The sequence below is a fragment of the Tiliqua scincoides genome, chromosome 10 (assembly GCF_035046505.1).
Source record: "Tiliqua scincoides isolate rTilSci1 chromosome 10, rTilSci1.hap2, whole genome shotgun sequence".
Taxonomy (NCBI): domain Eukaryota; kingdom Metazoa; phylum Chordata; class Lepidosauria; order Squamata; family Scincidae; genus Tiliqua; species Tiliqua scincoides.
Window position 1 is genome coordinate 26325155 of NC_089830.1, and position 18208 is coordinate 26343362.

Here is an 18208-nt window from a genome sequence, read left to right on the forward strand (position 1 = left end):
CTATCCAGCACCTATAGACCGCCTATCTAATGCCTATCTAGCACATATACTGCCTAACTAGCACCTGTCTAGCGCCTATATAGCACCTGTCTAGCGCCTATATAGCGTCTATATACCACCTATGTAGTGCCTATCTAGCACCTATATAAAGCCTATCTAGCACCTATATATTGCCTATATACCGCCTATCTAGCACCTGTCTAGCACCTATATAGCGCCTATCTAGCACCTATAACCGCCTATCTAATGCCTATCTAGCACTTATATACCGCCTAATTAGCGCCTATCTAGCGCCTATATACCACCCATCTAGCGTCTTCTACTGCCTATCTAGCACCTGTCTAGCATCTATATAGCACCTATCTAGCTCCTATATACCACCTATATACCACCTATCTACCGCCTATCTAGTGCCTATATACCACCTATCTAGCGCCTATATACCGCCTATCTAGCACCTATCTAGCATTTATACACCACCTATATACCGCCTATCTAGTGCCTAGCAATTATATACCGCCTATCTAGCGCCTTTATACCATCTATCTATCTACCGCCTGTATAGCGCCTATATACCACCCATCTAGCACCTGTCTAGCACCTATATGCCGCCTATCTAGTGCCTATATAACGCCTATCTGGCGTCTGTCTACCGCCTATATAGCATCTATATACCGACTATCTAGCACCTGTCTTGCACCTATATACCGCCTATCTAGTGCCTATATACCACCTATCTAGCGCCTATCTTGCACCTATATACTGCCTATCTACTGCCTATCTAGCACCTATATACTGCATGTCTAGCATCTATATACCACCTATCAAGCATCTATCTACCACCTATCTTGCGCCCATATACTGCCTATCTACCACCTGTCTAGTGTCTCTCTAGCAACTATATAACATTTGTCAATGACACATTGCTGATGCATTGATACATATTACAATAAAATTTATTTACTTTACCTCAAAGCAAGAGGAAAGATACGCTAGTCAAATACAGTAACGCCAGAAGTTTTGAATTGACTGAATCTACCTGGTTGAGCTAAATCCTCCCAGCTTTCCGAGTTGAATCTCCTTAGAACCAGGAGTGGATCCAGTGTCTGTGAGTGGCCATGAGCACTACCTTCAGAGCGCAGGTCAACCAGGCAGGTAGCTGGTAACCAACCTGGGCTTATTGCTTCTGTGGACATTTGCTGGGCAGGCAGACCCGGGTCTGGGCTCCCACCTGGACTTGGAGACCTGGTCTACCTGCTTGGGTGGACCTGGGGTCCTGATTAAGCTGAAAGCCTACATAAGAAGAGCCCTGCTGAATCAGGCCAAAGGCCCATCTAGTCCAGCTTCCTGTATCTCACAGTGGCCAACCAAATGCTTCAGGGAGCACAAAAGACAGCAAGACACAACCTGCATGCTGTTGTCCTCTCCTGCATCTGGCATTGAGGTAGCCTACTTCTAAAATCAGGAGCTTGCACAGACCGATCATGACTTGTAACCTGTGATGGACTTTCCTCCAAAAATTTGTCCAATCCCCTCTTAAAGGCATCTAAGCAAGTTGCCATCACCACTTCCTGTGGCAAGGAGTTCCACAGACTAATCACACGTTGGGTAAAGAAATATTTTCTTTTGTCCATCCGAAATCTCCCAACACTCAGTTTTAGTGGATGTCCCCTGGTTCTGGTGTTATGTGAGAGGGAAAAGAACGTCTCTCTAGCCATTCCTTGCATAATGTACATGTCTCAATCATGTCCCCCCTCAGGCCTCTGTGGCTATTTGCTGGGTGGGTAGACCTGGGCTCCCGCCTGGACTTGGAGCCCAGGTCTACCTATTTGGGTAGACCTGGGTTCCTGATTGAGCTGAAAGCCTCTGTGGCTGTTTGCTGGGTGGGTAGACCTGGGCTCCCATTCCAGCCAATATCCTTGACACCCGCCCACTGGGGGTTCCCAACACCTGGTTTTACTCTCCATCCTGGCGGGCTCCCTTCCCTGCTGGCAGGACAGTTGGGGGGGGGGTTTGCACCCATGGCCTCCCCTGGAACCACCCCTGCTTAGAACCTTTCCCACAACCAAGTTCATGGTTCTCTTTAGCTCAAATGCTTTCCATGTTTTCTCCCGCCAGAAATAGGGTCTCCCCAGCCCCCAAGCAGCAGCTATTAATTTTAAAAGTACATCTGAAAGGCAAGAACCTGCCCCCATGATTTCTCCAAACAGAAACATTTCTCCCTGCCCCCCCCCACAGCAGTACCACAGCACGTTCCACGGTAGAAGAAATAGCCCCCTCCCTTCCCCCAGCCAGTACAAGGAGAAATCTCTCCCAACCTTCTTGTAGCTGCTCTTGACCAGCCCCGCTCTCCATGTGATCTGGATGGGGCAGGGTGACCAGAGGTCATAACTTCCAAAGAGCCGCCCAGGACCCTGTTCTACTCTCTCTTCCCCAATCCCTGCCAGAAGCAAAAAAAAAGGTTGCAAAAAGGGCTTCAAATCAACCCCAACTGACACCAGATTAGATAAAGAGGACAGGATTGGAAAAAATGCTAGGGGGGGTAAACTGCTGGCTTGGGGGGGCAAAGCCCCCCCGGCCCCCCCCCCCCCAAGCTACAGCCCTGGTGTGTCAGCTTGGAGTCCAGGCAGTGGCACTCACCCCTCTGTGTGTGTGTTTGCTTGTGTGTTTGCTTGTGTGTTTGTGTTTCTTTGGGGGGGGGGGGTGTATCTCTGCATGTGTTTCTTTGGTGTGTTTGTCTACTTGTTTGTGTTTGTGTTTTTTTTTTTTGGGGGGGGGCCGCTGTGAGATACAGGAAGCTGTCCTAGATGGGCCTTTGGGCTGATCCAGCAGTGCTGTTCTTGGGTTCCCATGCAGTTAGACCTGAAAGGCATCAAGACCACGTGCCATCACCACATCCTGTGGCAAGGAGTTCCCTAAAGGTATGGACAGATTGCTGGAGGAAAAGCCCATCCCAGGTCACAAGCCAGGATGGGTCTGTGCAACCTCCTGGTGTTAGAGGGAGGCTACCTCAGAATGCCAGATGCAGGGAGGGCACCAGGAAGCAGGTCTCTTGTGGTCTTGGGTGCCACCTGAGGCGTCTGGTGGGCCACTGTGAGGTCCAGGATGCTGGACCAGGTGGGCCTTTGGCCCGATCCTGCAGCTGCAGGGGTCTTCTGATGTTCTTATGAGCTGATGTGATGTGTGGGTGCCATCAGTGGGTGCCCTGTCAATTCCACGTTCTGCCACTAAGGGGCAGGCCGACTCCAGTCCTACGAGGGGCCGGGCGCCTGGGAGTGGCTGCAGACCAAGGCTGCGCTGCCTGTGACTGTGTTTTTCCGACCCTGGGATCAGCCGCTGGCTGTTTTCACAGCAGCGCCAGGGCTGTTGATGATCAGGCTGCAGGATCTGCGGGTTGGAGGCTACAGGCTCCCTGCTGCTGCTCAATCAGAAGTAATCCCAGCGGCGTCAGGGGAGGGGGAGCAACACATTCCTGCCTGCACCCTGGGTTGTGCAAGCCACCCAGAGAAAGCCTGTGGTCCCTTCTTCTCATGTGCTGCTTCTCCTGTGTAGAACATCCTGCCACGCAGGAAAAAAAACTCATGACACCCACGTGCAGACGTTCGCACGGGACAGCCGCATGCGTGTTTTGCTGCTTGAAGGCGAAGACTCGGTTCATTTGGGAGATTGTCTGAAAGGCTCCTTGTGAGAGGCAGTTGCAAGTTGAAGATCCCTGCAGTTTGGGATCTGCAGGGCGTGCCAGGGCCTGCACCTCTCTGCTCTCAGGGTTGCAGCCCAGCCGCCCATTCCGAACTTGACTTTCCAGAGCCGATGCAGCTGGGCCAATGGGGCGTGTGCCGCACCCTGTGGTGGTGGGGGGGCAGTCAGGGAGATCTCCGTGGGCAGCATTGCAGCCACACCAGCTCTGGAAAATGGCTTCCGATTGGGCTGTAAGCTAAGTTAGTCGTGACTCGGAGTCAGTGGCGCTGCCTTGCCTGCCTGAACTTAGGATACAACCCCATACCTGTCCTGTTCAGAATGAACCCAGGATTACAAAGGCCTTCAGGGCTCTCCCTCCTTTTAGGGCCCCTTATCCTGAAAGCTGCTTTGAACTGCCCACTGTTCTGGGAGAGGGGGACACAGCAGTGGCATAGCAAAGCACTAAGTTTTGCAGGCACCTGAACGCGCTGTTCAAGCAGCCCCCCCCCCCTTTGGAGCCGCTCCATTTGGTGGGAACAAGATGGAAGTGAATGCAAGATGGAGCGCATGGGCTGCCAAGGCAAACGCCTCCGTTTTGCTCCCACCACCCGGAATGGCTCCGAATGGGAGGGGCAGGGGCTGCTTGCATGTCGTGGTGAGGCTCCCTGCAAATCTTGCGGCTTTGCACCCCCTCTAGCTATGCCACTGGTCTTTCTTTCCATTCCATTTCCATTTCCATTTCTTTACATTCCATTCTTAGAACTGGAATGTAAGCAAAGGGAACTCTAAGCAAGCCTTGTTTGCCGGGCCTGGGAGGCCGTGTCTTCTGTGTCATCGTTTCCCTCCACTCCTTGGCCCAGCGACTGACTTCGTGCAGAAGCACACAATGTACCTGGAAGCTTCATGTTTTTCCCCGGTCTCATCTGAGTCATTCTACCTGTTCCTAAACTTTGGCTTGCTTTCCAGCCGTTCCAAAGGGGCCTTGGTCATTCTCAGTCCCACACAGAGGAGTAGTGGGGTGGGGGGCGGCAAAAGAAAGAAGCAGCTTGTGCTGCATATACCCAAATTAAGAAACCTGGAAACTGCATTCAGACAAGCGGGGAAAAACAGAATCAAACATACACACCCAGAAGGGAAATCCACTGGCTCAGTCCCAAACCACCATGTGGCATCTGATGAAGAGGACTAGGAAACACAACTCCCACCATTCATTTGTAAGATGCCCTTGATGGTTTTTGCTGCAACTGATGAGCATGACTACCTTTATGGAAGTATTTCCTAAGCAGAAAAGACCCCAGGATCACAGCAGGGGGTGGGGAGCTGGGATATGGGTCTAGGCATCCCACGTCCTCACTTGCTAAGAAATCGCTGACTGCATGCTAGCAAGAGCCAGAGTCAGGCTCTGTGCCCTCCATTTTTATTCGTCGTCAGGGGTGGGGGAGGAAGGGTGGCGTCAGAACTATGGAATGAACACTCTTCCCCTTGGGAGACTGAGCCGTGTTCCTTTTTGGGGCCTAGTCAGACGTGCCTCTGAGCAGGCAACATGGACTGCTGGGTGGGGGATTTTTTAAATAGCAACCTCAGGGAGGCGAAAGGCAGCGTATCCCAGGATCAGACCCGGCCCCTTCTGTACTGCTTTGGGAACAATTTAAATGTCGAGAGCGGGCATGGAGACTGTTCTGAGAATAGCCTTCCCCCCATCTGAAATGGTGCCTGTGTGTTAAATTGGGCCACAGCAGCCTTTCCATCCTGACCCCTGGGTTCCTGTCTCTGCAATCCGGGGAACAGACCAGGTTACAACAGCTCTTGGGGAGACAGCATGAGCTGAGCACTGAGCTTCCCAGGGTTGGACAGGGAAGAGGACCCTTCCTAGTTCTTTCCTCCCATTCTGCCTTCCACAATAGGCTGGGGCTCAGGGGGCGGGCAGACCTTGTGTCGCCCCCACTGCAGAATCCCCTGTGTCGCCCCCATTGCAGAATCCCCTGTGCCAAGCAGCTTGGTACCGCCCGCTCCTTTTGGCAGAACAAAAGGAATGTAAAAATTTCCTGGCTGGGAGTGCTCTGGCAGCAGCCCAGAGAGTGACTCACAGGCTGGAGACATTGGCCATGGGCCTCCAGAACGGTTTCCCCCTAAAGCGATACACTGGCCAGCTCCCTACTGACCTCTAACTTGGGAGGAGGAATGTGCCACTCAGGAAAGGAGGGGGGCAGCTGAGACATGAGATACTGGCCTCTCCAGTAGTGTAGATAAGACATCAGGCACCCAAGGGCCCCAAAATTTTAAACATTGCCCTTACTCCCACAACACCTCTGCTGTTTGGAGTCCTCTAAGACATCCCCTCAAGGTGTGGTACCCAGGTAATGTACCCCCTGTCCCCCCCTTAGCTATGCCACTCCTCCAGCCCAGTGCTGCCCAAGGCAAGAGACAGAGGACAGTTCTGCAAGACACACACACACAGAGAGAGAAAGGACCACGCAACCAAGTAAAGCTGAGGCTGATACAACACATTTTATTGTGGCAGAAATGCTGTTTTTACTATAACACATAACAGAAGCAGCAAGGCCCTCTCAGAGCTCAGGTGGCACCCCGGGGTCCCAGGAGGGCAGCACCTTCAGAATGCAGGCAGCGGCTGTATATCGGTCAAGGGAGTTGGTCAGCAAAAGGATTCCCCCAACTCGAATGCAGCGTCTTGCTTCCATCCCAAGGTCCAGCAAGGAGCTGCCACACAAACGGTCTTCCCTCAGCACCCGAGTGGACAGGACAGCTCTGTGTGGGTGCTGAAGGGTGGGGGGTGCAAGCCTCTCTACGAATGGAAGTGATTGGAGAAGACCTTGCAGGTGTAGGGACTTTGTGTACACAAGGGCTGAAGAATGAACCAAGTGACACTACGTAAATGTAAGCAAATATATTCATATTTTGTAGATCATTCTGTTCTGGCTGCAGAAGGTGGAATTAGTTTTTTTTACTCTGGGTGCGGAATTTAGGTGTGAGGACTAGGAAAGGATTCACACCTGTACAGTGAGCAAAGCTTTATTACACCACAGTTTCTAGGGAACGCTTCTGATAAACTTCACACGTTTTCTGTCTCCATGTCAATTTCATGTCCTGTTCCCTGCCTGTCTCACTCAGTCCTTGGACTAAGCCTGAATCTTCCCCATTCTCCCAAGAGTCTCTCACCTACAGCTCCAACTCACTTCCAAGTGAGGCAGGAGGATCAGTGTTGCGGTTACGCAGGAAAGAACATCACACATTTTGTTTGGAAAATAGCAGTCATAATAAAAGTGAGGCTGAAAAGAAGCCGGCAAAACTGTGTAACTTGATTATTGTGGGAAGGCAAAAGAGTTAAAACACCACAAATATACACAAAGCAATATGGACGAGATAAAATCTGTTCTTCCAGGTACGGTTCATGCACAGCGTTCACATGAGGACAGACTGCATCCAGATTGGCTGTACTTCAAAAGACTGTGTGAACACAACTGGAGAGCGACTCTGATCCCTTCTATGTATGGACAAGAGGCTGGCTCTGTCCATGCAATTCACAATGCTACAGTGGCATAGCTAGAGGGGGTGGAAAGCACTAAGTTTTGCAGGGAGCTTCACCGCAGCATGCAATGTTTTAAAAAAGCAAGCTGCTAGACCTCATGATTTTAGGAAAATCATGCACACTTCCATTGTTCCCCTTTGTCACTCCCTTAACTTAAAAAAAAAGAAGATTCCAAATTATTTGAAGGATTCAGTAACAGAAGCAGAACAAGCACACAAGTAAATGTCCATAAAAAAAGTCTACACATGTCCATAAATAGAGGATCTGTAGCCTGCCTCATTCGTTTGAACCAGCATGTGGAATCCATCCCCCTTCAGTACTCTGAGCATCATTCCCACATCTCACAGCCCCCTTGGCTTGGAGTGACACGGATTTCCGACAATGCCTTCTCGGTCGATACTGGGATGGTTGCGCTTTTAATTGCGGCACAGAAAAAGGAATTTCAGAAGGTCCAGCTTCACAGACAGTCGAGCTCTGCAGAGCTGGGTAAAACTGCAGGTTCCAAAATTCCTTTATTACAGTGATGCAAACTATTTAAGATCCAGGAAGCCTCATCCTGGACGTCGATGCTGTACGCTGTGTTCCAATGACACAACCGGGTTTCCTGAATGTTTGGCACAAAGACTAAAGTTCCACAGTCCTCCAGAGAACCATGGAGAGCTACCCAACAGCTCTGCAGCACCTGAGAAAGGGGGGTGAGGAATGATGCAGCCCCCATTGATTGCTATGGTCAGGGCTCCAGTTTTTCCACTACTGGGGCACAGAGGACATGTCCATCCAACAGACCGATCAACTGGTGCAAGAGTCACTCCTTCTCCCCAGGAATCCGTGGTTCTAGAAAGACAAGGGTTTCGGCACCCTCATCAATGAGAATTCCCAGAATCTTTTGGGGAGGACATGACCACTAAGGTGGCAGTGTAGAGAAGCTCACTAGGCTGGCCTCCTCCACCTTCTCAGGACATAAGTTCATTGGCAGCACCAAGTGCGGGCAGCACACTATATTGGTCATCTTGGTAAGGGGATGCAGGAATGCTTGGGGCAGGCTGGAGAGATGGAGAAAGCTACTCCCAACACTAAATGGGTCGAGCACCAGAGGTCTCTCACGGACCACAGAAGAAACCCATGTTGCAGTTTGGGTAAGAATGCAGCTATAATGCATGCATCTCCCTTGCAAAAAAAAAAAAAAAGGTTGCCAAGTACTTGGTTGAAAACAAGGCTGTCGGTCATGTGTAGCCTGGCAATGAGAAACGGTGGCATCTGAAATAAGGGCTGGTCATAAAAAATTAGCATGATCTGGAGGAGGGTATCCACCCACATATGTGTTTTCCAAACGTTCTTCCCCCAAGGAACTTCTCCCACACTGGCTTGTCTCTCACAGGACCTCTGCATGAAGCAGGAGATTATAGGAAGTGCCCTAGAGATGTTGGCCAGAACCTCAGCGTCACTCTGCACGAGCTGAGAGTACACCCTGAACCACACTGTCCTGGCACTGTGCATTTCAAGGTAGATGGTCTACCATGGTTGCTTTTCTCCTTTGCTAAGTTTCCCAGAAACCTCAGCAATTCCCCTCGGAAATCTTGTTCAGATGCCCTCGCTCTGTTGCTGAGCTGATCCTTCCTTGGAAATGGCAAATTCAGTTCTTGTGTGCATTCCTCAAGCCCCTGATCAGCTTCCATCTTGGCTCCCCAATTGGCTAGGAGCCTCTGCAGAAACTTCCCTGTCTCTTGGAGACATCTTTTTCCAGGGCACTGGTGACTGACATGCTGCAGTCCACAGTTTCTTTTTCACCCCCTGCCAGCTGAGATCTGCTTGACCCAGCTTCTCCTCACCTTCGCTCCCATCCTCGCTTTCTTGCCTCACGCACCCCAGACTTGCTCTCTGGCCACTGACCCCTGTTGGACTTACACAACCACCGCCGTCGTCTCACCCTTGCCGCCGGATGAATCCTCCTGGCTGTAAGAATGGCCTCATCCTGGCCACTTACCAGGGGATTGAGGAGAAAGAGCAAAGTGTCCAGAGGAAGCATCTTACTGCCGGATCCCAGGGGAGTGTGGGGCGCCAGCCTTTAGGGCTGGGAACAGAGGCCATGCGCAGGCAGCCAGAGTCATTGGGGTGTGGCCTTCAGAATGTTATTAGGGCCATGATGCAAAAGCCAGAGGTGATAAAAAGGAAAGTGTTGTGTGTGGGGGGGGGGGGGGAAGAGAGAGAGAGAGAGAGAGAGAGAGAGAGAGAGACTGGTCTGCTCACAATCCCCAGCATGCCAGATCTTATTGACTGCAGATGCATGTTACCCTGCAGATGTCTGATCTTGGAAGCTAAGCAGGGTCAGGCCTGGTTAGTACTTGGATGGGAGACCGGCTGGGAATACCAGGGGCTGTAGGCTTATACCATAGTCTTTCGAGACTGAAGGTTGCCAACCAACCATGTTCAAGAGCATTTTGCTTCCCAAGACTGAATATCCTCCCCTCCCCACAAGTAGTGTTTACACTGGAATCATAAACAGAATCTGGCAGCCTGTTTCCTGAGCTGAGCTGCCTGGTGGTGAGGTCAGCCTTTCTTCGGCTAGCAGAGCGCTCTCTTCCAGGCCAGAGCCCTTTCCTATCCCCAGTGCTCAGGAAAGGGATTCAACTACAATGGTTCCCTCCCCTCACAGAGAGAGGGTCGGGGAAATGTGGGTGACTTTGTGGCCTTCCCGATCCTCAGCTGCGAAGGGCAACCCCCCCACCGGTTGTGGCCACCTGGAGCCTTACAGAGGCTACACCACACACGTCTGCCACCAAGGAGCATGGCTCTAAGACACACAAGTGCATTTCTGGCTACCCTAGCTCAGCTCTTGCCCTTCAGTGGTTTTGCGCTTGCTAGCCAGGCTCTGAAAGGGAATGCTCAAGCCTGACAACTGAGCACCCTCTCACCGCTTTCCTGGCAAGGGATGGCAGCTTCAGCGCTCTCCTCCTCTTGTGAAACTATAACTTGTTTAGCTCTCTTTTGTTTGGCCTAGCATGTCCTCAGCGAGCATGCTGGCATTGCGTGGATGCACACCAGCTGAAAACCAAGAGTGGGGCCAGCCCTATGTGTGCCGTTGCACAGGTGTGACCAAAGCAGAGTGCTGCGGAGAGGTCAGCCACACATGGCCCCAACTTGACTAAAGAGCAGGAGCATCAGCGGACTTCAGAAGTAGTTCCACCCAGAGCTACCCAATGATCCCAAGTGGTTCAGAGGCATCCAACGGGACGGCGAATGCCAGAAGGGTGTCTTCCATTACTAGTGGTGCCCAAGGGATAAGACGAGCCAAGGGGATTGGGGGCCTTTGGGGTCTGAGCTGGAGGAAGGGACAAGGCCTGCTGGAGACTGTCAACATCACCGTGGTCTGGAGATTCCTCTTAAATTCAAGTCCGATGCAGGTCATGCTGTGGGCCAGTGCAGCACCCCAGGCAAGGGGTGAAGAAGACAACCTTCTTACACCGATCAAGTGTGCTGTGAGAAGCGAGGCAAGGTCAAGTGGGGAATTCTGTGCCTGGTTTTGAGAAAGGAAGGCCTCTGGGAGAGGACCAAGCACAGGTGGAAGTCAGCTGTCATTGGTATATCCAGCAAGCAGGCCTGGAAGACGGGAGCAGAGAGTCTGACAGTGAAAGACTAACATCCCACTCCTATGCATGTCTACTCAGATGTAAGTCCCATTATAGTCAATTGGGCTTACTCCCAAGTAAGTGTGGATAGGATTGCAGCCTAAGTGAAGTCATGTGAAGAAGGCTTGGAAGAGCAAAGCGTTAAGTGAGCAACTGACACCGTTTTTGGACAACGGAGGTGACACCAGAGCCTTGTTTTGAGTCTGGTTGGGGTGAAGCGGAAGGTAGAGCTGAAACCTGGTTTGATGAAGAACCAGGCCCTCCGGCACAACGGCGGCAGCGCGCATGACTGTTCTGGGGGGAAAGAGAACTTCAAGCCTGGCAAATACCTTCTTAAGCCTGATGTGGTGCAAAATGGAAGTCGGGAGGAAACCAGGGCCTATTGGCGCAGTTCAAGCCCGGTGTGGGGACGGGCACAAGCAGGGGAAGCCTCGTTACTCAGCGGAGCCCTTCTGCCGACGCTTGGAGGGTGGCACGAGGTGGCGGGGCAGGTCGGCAGGCAGCCCGTGGCCCTCCAGCTTGACTTCGATGAGGTGGCTGGCCAGAGCAAACTCCTCGTCGTCCAGCATGCCATCGCGGTCCACGTCGCTCAGCTTCCAGATCTTGCCTAGCACCGAGTTGGGCAGTTTGGTGGTGACCATCCAGTTTTTGGCCTTGGTGCCACTCAGCTTGCCATCCATCGGAGAAAGGTTGTAGAAGATCTCATCGTATTTGGGCTTGTCCTTGGTGACCACCCACTCCTCGTCGTCCATCCCCTCGTAGGCCCCCTCGGCCACGCCCTCAATGAAGGGGCCGTTGCGAGTGCCATCGAAAGCTCCGCCCTGCACGAGCTGCTCGGGGACCTCCACCTCCTCCTGGCGCAGCAGCGGCATCAGCTTGGCAATGTCGGTGGTCAGCATCTCATCCAAAGCCTCCATCATGCGTGGCTTCAACCCATGGAACTTGGTGAAGTCGTGCACCATCAGCAGTTCCTGAAAAGAGAGCAGGCATGGGGGGGGGGAGATGAGATAGCCTAAGGAAGTGGTAGCAACTGTTACATGTAATTAGTCTGTGGAACACCTTGCCACTGGATTTGGTGATGGTGTCTAGCCTAGATGCCTTTAAAAGGGGGTTGGACAGATCCATATATTGGACCGGCTGTGCCTTCCTCACCTGCATCTTGTCACAATCGGGGAAATCGCCGGGTGAGATGTGATGCTCGAGTTGGATCTTGGCAAAGATGACTGGCAACTTGGCGATGAGCTGCTTCTTCTTGTTGTCCTTCCCAAAGACAGAGGGCATTTCCCTTTTCAGATGGCTGATGATGTGTGCATGGACCTAGCGGGAACAGAAGGAGCTGGTTATGTGCTAGGACCTCATCACGACCCTTCATAGACTCTGCAACAGTCTCTGGGATGGGAGCAGAATGGAAACCCACACCTTTCCACAGAAAAGAAGCTAAAAGCCAATGGCAGCCCAGGTGCCCGCTGCCTCCTCACTGGTGGCTGAGATGCTGTGATGTCACGAAATGTTCGGAAGGGCTCTAAGGCGCTCAAGAAGTCACCCACAAAATGATGATGAACAGGAGGTCAACCGGGTTGGGAAAAAGGCTCACAAAGGCTGCATTCCTAACCACACTTTCCTGAGAGTAAGCCCCGCTGAACAAAATAGTTACTTACTTCTGAGTAGACCTGGTTAGGATTGTGCCCAAAGTCTTCTAAGGTGCCACAAGAGTCCTATTTTGTCTCCAGGTGCTAGCCAGGAGGTGTGAGATGAAGAACCAGAACTTCAGGGAAGTTTCTAGAAAGTCTGAAAAGGGGCTGCAGCTTGTTTTTGTGTAATCAGCTGCTCCTGCAGGCAGATTTCAACCCAATCATTGGCTAGATTTATATCCCAGTGCTTCCTGCACAAGGCCATGGGGCTCATTGTCCCTCCAGAGCATAAGGAAATCTCCAAAAGGCAGCTCCGCAGACGCCTGGGGCGTGAGAGAGGCTCAGTCAGGATGCTGGTCTGGTGGGGGGGAGGTGAGTGGAGGACACTTCCAGTGACAACCGGAACGAAGCCAGGTTGTAAATCCTGCTGTGTGCCTCCGACCATGCAGGGGAATAGCCAGATGGAAACACAGGACAGGCGGGCGCTTCCCCAAGGACAGTGTCAGGATTTCTGGGGTGTCTTTGACTCCTGAGAGGCTGGAGAGGTGGGGATGCCCAAATGGAAGGTGCACCCTCCAAGCAAATAAGCGTGGAAAATGCTGGATTGTCTCATGGGCCGAGAGGCACATGCAGAAGCCAGTTTCCCCCCAGCAAAAAAAGCCCCTGCTGTGCTGAGCTTTGTGGCAAGTCATAAAATGCCACCCGCCCAGCTGATGTTGGAATCTCTTGAGGAATCAATGGCCAGTGGGCTTGATAGCTCTCTGCTTGACAGCCCTGCTTCCAGCGCCTAATTCCAAGAGGCTGGGTCATAGGAGCTTCACCCCCTGGCGTGCTGCACCCTTCCACACGCATTGGCTGTGCTTCCAACCTCCCCATCCACAACCCCCGGGGCTGGCAGGCCTTGCATTGCGGAAAAGCCCACTTCAGAGGCCTCAACATCCTCGCTCGTTCATCCCCCCAGATGGCTTTTTAAGCCAAGAGGAAACAGCCACCGGAGAGCCCTCGCCAAGCACAAAGCTGGCCTTACAGGTGACCGGAAAAGATAAGCCCAGAAGAAAGGGGGAGAAAGAGGGAGAGGGAGGAACAATTCTGAAGCTTCCTGAACTTTGGGGGAGTTGCTGGTTCCTTTTCTGGGCAACCAGAACCTTGTAATGATGTCTGCTGCTGTGAGTTGGAGATCTGATGTTGCAGTGAGCCTGGCAGAAGAGCCAAGCCTGGGGGGATGCTGAGCCAGTGGCCTGAAATGGGCAAAAGAGGGTTTTAAAGAAGTGGTTGTGGCCCAAGAAATTCATTGAGCCAAAGCCTCCATCAGGACCCTGAAATGCAGGGCTAATGCATAAGGCTCTTCTTCCCCTCCTCCCTTTTGGAGTTAGCGAAGAAGGCAAGGGGGCAGCATGGGCTGGAGATTCTTGGGGTGGGGGAGAGAGAGAGAGCTGGGCTTTGATCCGGCAGAGACTGCTACAGAACCTGTGAGGGCAAGCTGGCAGCAAATACTCTTAACAGACATGCTGCTGGTTGCAGGAGCTGCCACCATCCAAAGCTCCAAGCTGCACCTTTGTAAACGAAGCAGGCACCAGAAACCACCCACAGTTTCCCCACCAAAGGAAGCCCCAACCCAAGGACTGCTACTGTGCCCTTGGAGCTTTCCACCGCAGGTGGTGGTCGATTCAGGCGGTACCTTTCAAAGGGCAGCAAGGGGTTAATTAATTATGGACTTTGATGCTTATATTGTGCCATGCTGAGGGGGACTGCATTGGGTATCAAGATGCCTTGAGCTGTCTCTGGGGCATCAACCCCCTCACACCTCTGGGTGATGGGAATCAGTCAGTGAGAAATTAACAACTGCCTAGAGATACCCACCTCTGTGCTTCCTCTGCCTCTTCATCCCTTTTCAAATCCAGGAAATGTGGGAGATGGAGACGCTCTAGCCTATCCCTCTCTTCTCCTCCATACATCCTCTTCCACTCCATTTCCCCCTTCCTTTTCAAAGCCAGGGAATGGGAGAGATGGAGACGCTCTAGCCTATCCCTCTCTTCTCCTCCATACATCCTCTTCCACTCCATTTCCCCCTTCCTTTTCAAAGCCAGGGAATGGGAGAGATGGAGACGCTCTAGCCTATCCCTCTCTTCTCCTCCATACATCCTCTTCCACTCCATTTCCCTCTTCCTTTTCAAAGCCAGGGAATGGGAAAGATGGAGACGCTCTAGCCTATTCCTCTCTTCTCCTCCATACATCCTCTTCCACTCCATTCTCCCCTTCCTTTTCAAAGCCAGGAAATGTGGGAGATGGAGACGCTCTAGCCTATCCCTCTCTTCTCCTCCATACATCCTCTTCCACTCCATTTCCCCCTTCCTTTTCAAAGCCAGGGAATGGGAGAGATGGAGACGCTCTAGCCTATCCCTCTCTTCTCCTCCATACATCCTCTTCCACTCCATTTCCCCCTTCCTTTTCAAAGCCAGGGAATGGGAGAGATGGAGACGCTCTAGCCTATCCCTCTCTTCTCCTCCATACATCCTCTTCCACTCCATTTCCCCCTTCCTTTTCAAAGCCAGGGAATGGGAAAGATGGAGACGCTCTAGCCTGTTCCTCTCTTCTCCATACATCCTCTTCCACTCCATTCTCCCCTTCCTTTTCAAAGCCAGTGAATGGGAGAGATGGAGATGCTCTAGCCCACTCCCCTCTTCTCTCCCATGCTTCCATTTCACTTTCCTCTTCCTTTTCAAAGCCAGGGAATGTGAGGGGAGGGGTACAGCAGGTGCAACAGCTGGGCAAGGGTGCATTTGTGGCCCGGCCTTAGGGGCTGGGAGGCCTCAGGCTGACCCTGGTGGAACTGCCGCATGTTTGAGTTGGCTCAGTCCCACGGTTTGCTCACAAAGGGCTGGGGTCCAGGGAAACAGTCCTTCGGTGAGAGCCAGTACGGGGGAAGAAGGTGTTTGCTGTTCTTTGCCTGAAGAGGGGGCAGACGTCATCGCTAGGATTCAATGTAGTGTTGGGCCTGACCCTTGGAAGCACCCTCCTTCCTGCACCACCATGTCCACTGGTGCTCCCTCACCCACCGCAAAAGGCAATCAAGACTGCGGAAGGTGCTCCTGCGTCGGAAACACTAACGAGAAAGCCAGGACTGGGAAAGAGGAAAGGGGTGACCGGGCCCATAAACACGCTGTACCCTGACGCACAATGCAGACTTCCTCTGTGGGGACGCAGCCATTGTTCAGATGAGGAGGCTGAAGTCCATTCCCTACTGCTGAGGAGAACAGGAAAAGCAGCACTAAGAACTGGGCGCCGGGACAAGGAGCAATCTGCTCCGGTGGAAAGAAAGGAATGGAGTCACTCAGGCAGTTGGGAGGTGGAAGCGTCCCGGCCCCGGAGGGGTATCTGTGATCCTGCTGCTTAAGTTCTAAAGGAAGACCTTTCGAAAAGCAAAACACTCCATGTGCCTTCAGGCACAATGGGGACCTATTTCAGCACAGTCCAGAATTCTCTGCTCCACGCAGGTGAAGGATTATGGTGGTGAATCTGGGGCATTCCCAACTCTGTGACCACCTCCCCATCCATTGCATTTCTTTGTGTCTCCCCCATTCCATTACAACTGAACCAAACCATGAAACATCCGCTGAGCTCTTCATTGGTTCACAAACATACCCGTTCCACCGAAATCACCTTCCGCTCAGTAATGCCTGGTGTCTCTGCCTAGTCCCTTGCAACAGAAAAAAAAGCCTCTCCCGTTGGCCCAGGTGACTGCACCTCAGCACCCGCTGCGCCATGAGATCCCACATAAACATCCCAACCTATTAGAGGTGCTTCTTTTCCTCTCCAGTCAATGGGATTGTCTCCTGTGGCACATGGAGAACTGCAACGGAATTTCAGCTGGCCCTGTTGCTCTACCTATCCCCTCATTCCAGTGGGGCTTCCATCCAATGGACGTAGCTACTTGTCTTGGCAGCATTCTCCACTGAATACAAGCCATAGAGGAGAGGACTTCCCTTTAGATTTCTTCACCCACCTTCCACCTTCCAATGGAAAATTCTCAGAATCAAACTCTCGCTTTGTTCCCCAGTTCCATTGCAAGGGGACCTTCTGCAAGTGGCAATGGAACATTCACGGCTGCCATGAAACCTGCATGGAATGGACGAGGCCTACACCTTATCCCCAATGGAATGGAACGTTCTCCAGTTGGCATGGCCCATCCATAGTCCTTCCCAAAGAGAGACCCCAATGGAATAGAACATTCTCCAGTTGGAATGGCCCATCCATTGGGTCTGTCCATCCACCCTTCCTATTGAAATGGAGTATCTCCTGACTGGCTTACCTGTCTTGCCTTCATGTTCTCAAGCATGTCTACAGGACACTCTATCCTCAATCCAGCCCTTCTCATGTCCCCTGTACTTACCCTGACCAGACGGGCTCTCTTGACCAAATCGTTGAGCTTCCTCAGGGCAGAATTCCGGGGCAGGTTCTGGATGTCCGTGAACAAGTCCTGCTCCTCAAGCTCAAACAGCCGTCGGTTGTCGGAGATGAGCAGAGGCTCCGACCAGAAGGACCCAATGTAGACACGCAGCACCTCGGGCGTGTTGAACACTTTGCCCAGCGACCACATGAGGGCGCCGTAGACCCGCATCAGCTGCTGCGTCTCCACCATGTCGGCCTTGTTCAGGACCACCCGGATCTTGTCCTCGTTGCCCTTGAGGGCCCGGATGGCCTCCGAGAACTCGTCTGAGATCTCCAGCTTGTGGGCATCAAAAAGGAGAATGATGAGGTCCACGCGCTCGGCAAACCACTGCAGAACCGCCGCAAAGTCATAGCCTGGGAGAGAGAGGAGAGACTTGTAAAGCAGGAGGTTAATTTGGATCAAAGATGTCAAGAGCACTCAAACTACATTATCTTTCGTCGCCAAAGCACCATCTCAAAGCACTGTTGTGAAGCTGGGGAGTGGGTTTGGGGGTCCTGACTCTGTTGGCTAACCAGCAACTTTCTTAAATGCCGAATATCAGTGGACCGCTCAGAGGAACCTTGAGGCCTCTCCAGAGATGCTCATGATCCAGAATAAATCATAATGGGAGATTTCGCTAGAACAGCAACTTTCAACCTTTTTCATTTCACGGCACACGAAGGCACAAAAATTGTCAAGGTACGCCATCAATTTTTTGAAACGCACCCCACACTGCTGATGGGAGGCTCACGTCCCCCAATGGCCCCATTAATAAACGACCCTTCCCCAAACTCCCATGGCATACCAGACCGCTCACAGCGCACCAATGTGCTGGGGCACACTGGTTGAAAATTGCTGGATACAGAGGCACCTTTTGTGCTGCAAGAGGGTCTGAAGAGGTTTCTGAGAAACTAAGCTAGAGTGTTGGATGCATCCTTTGCCGTGGGCAGACTTCGAGCAGCACCAATTCTCCCTTCTCTGTCAATATGCAGGCAAGTGCATTCTCCCAAGGAGAGAAGGTGTGGAGGTTCCCAGAAGCAACCTGTGTCACGGGTGTGGGGAACCTCAGAAACATCACCTTTGCCCCCAAAGAATGGTCCAATTGTTGCTTGCTTGGACAAGAGCCTATTATTATTTCGATTCACATCAAAATGCCAACACAGCTGATAAGAATCGTATATGCACACACAAAAACCACAACATTTATCAGTAAGTCCTCATCCACCAGACATCTGCCTCACATCTAGGTGTAGATAAGGTACCGACGAAAGATGGACGCTGTGCCAGTTGTAATTTG

General features: G+C 52.1%; 1 protein-coding gene across 1 annotated transcript in view; it reads right to left on the bottom strand.

The window, feature by feature from the left end:
* Positions 1-6167: 6167 nt before the first annotated feature.
* EHD2 (EH domain containing 2) overlaps positions 6168-18208 on the bottom strand; it is a 33534-nt gene continuing 21493 nt past the window's right edge. Inside the window, exons 3-5 of the mRNA XM_066638256.1 lie at positions 16873-17285; positions 12004-12168; positions 6168-11822 (exon numbers count right to left, since the gene is read on the bottom strand). Of these exons, the coding sequence (XP_066494353.1) occupies positions 11286-11822; positions 12004-12168; positions 16873-17285 (1115 nt within the window). The 3' untranslated portion in view covers positions 6168-11285. The remainder of the gene's footprint in view (positions 11823-12003; positions 12169-16872; positions 17286-18208) is intronic.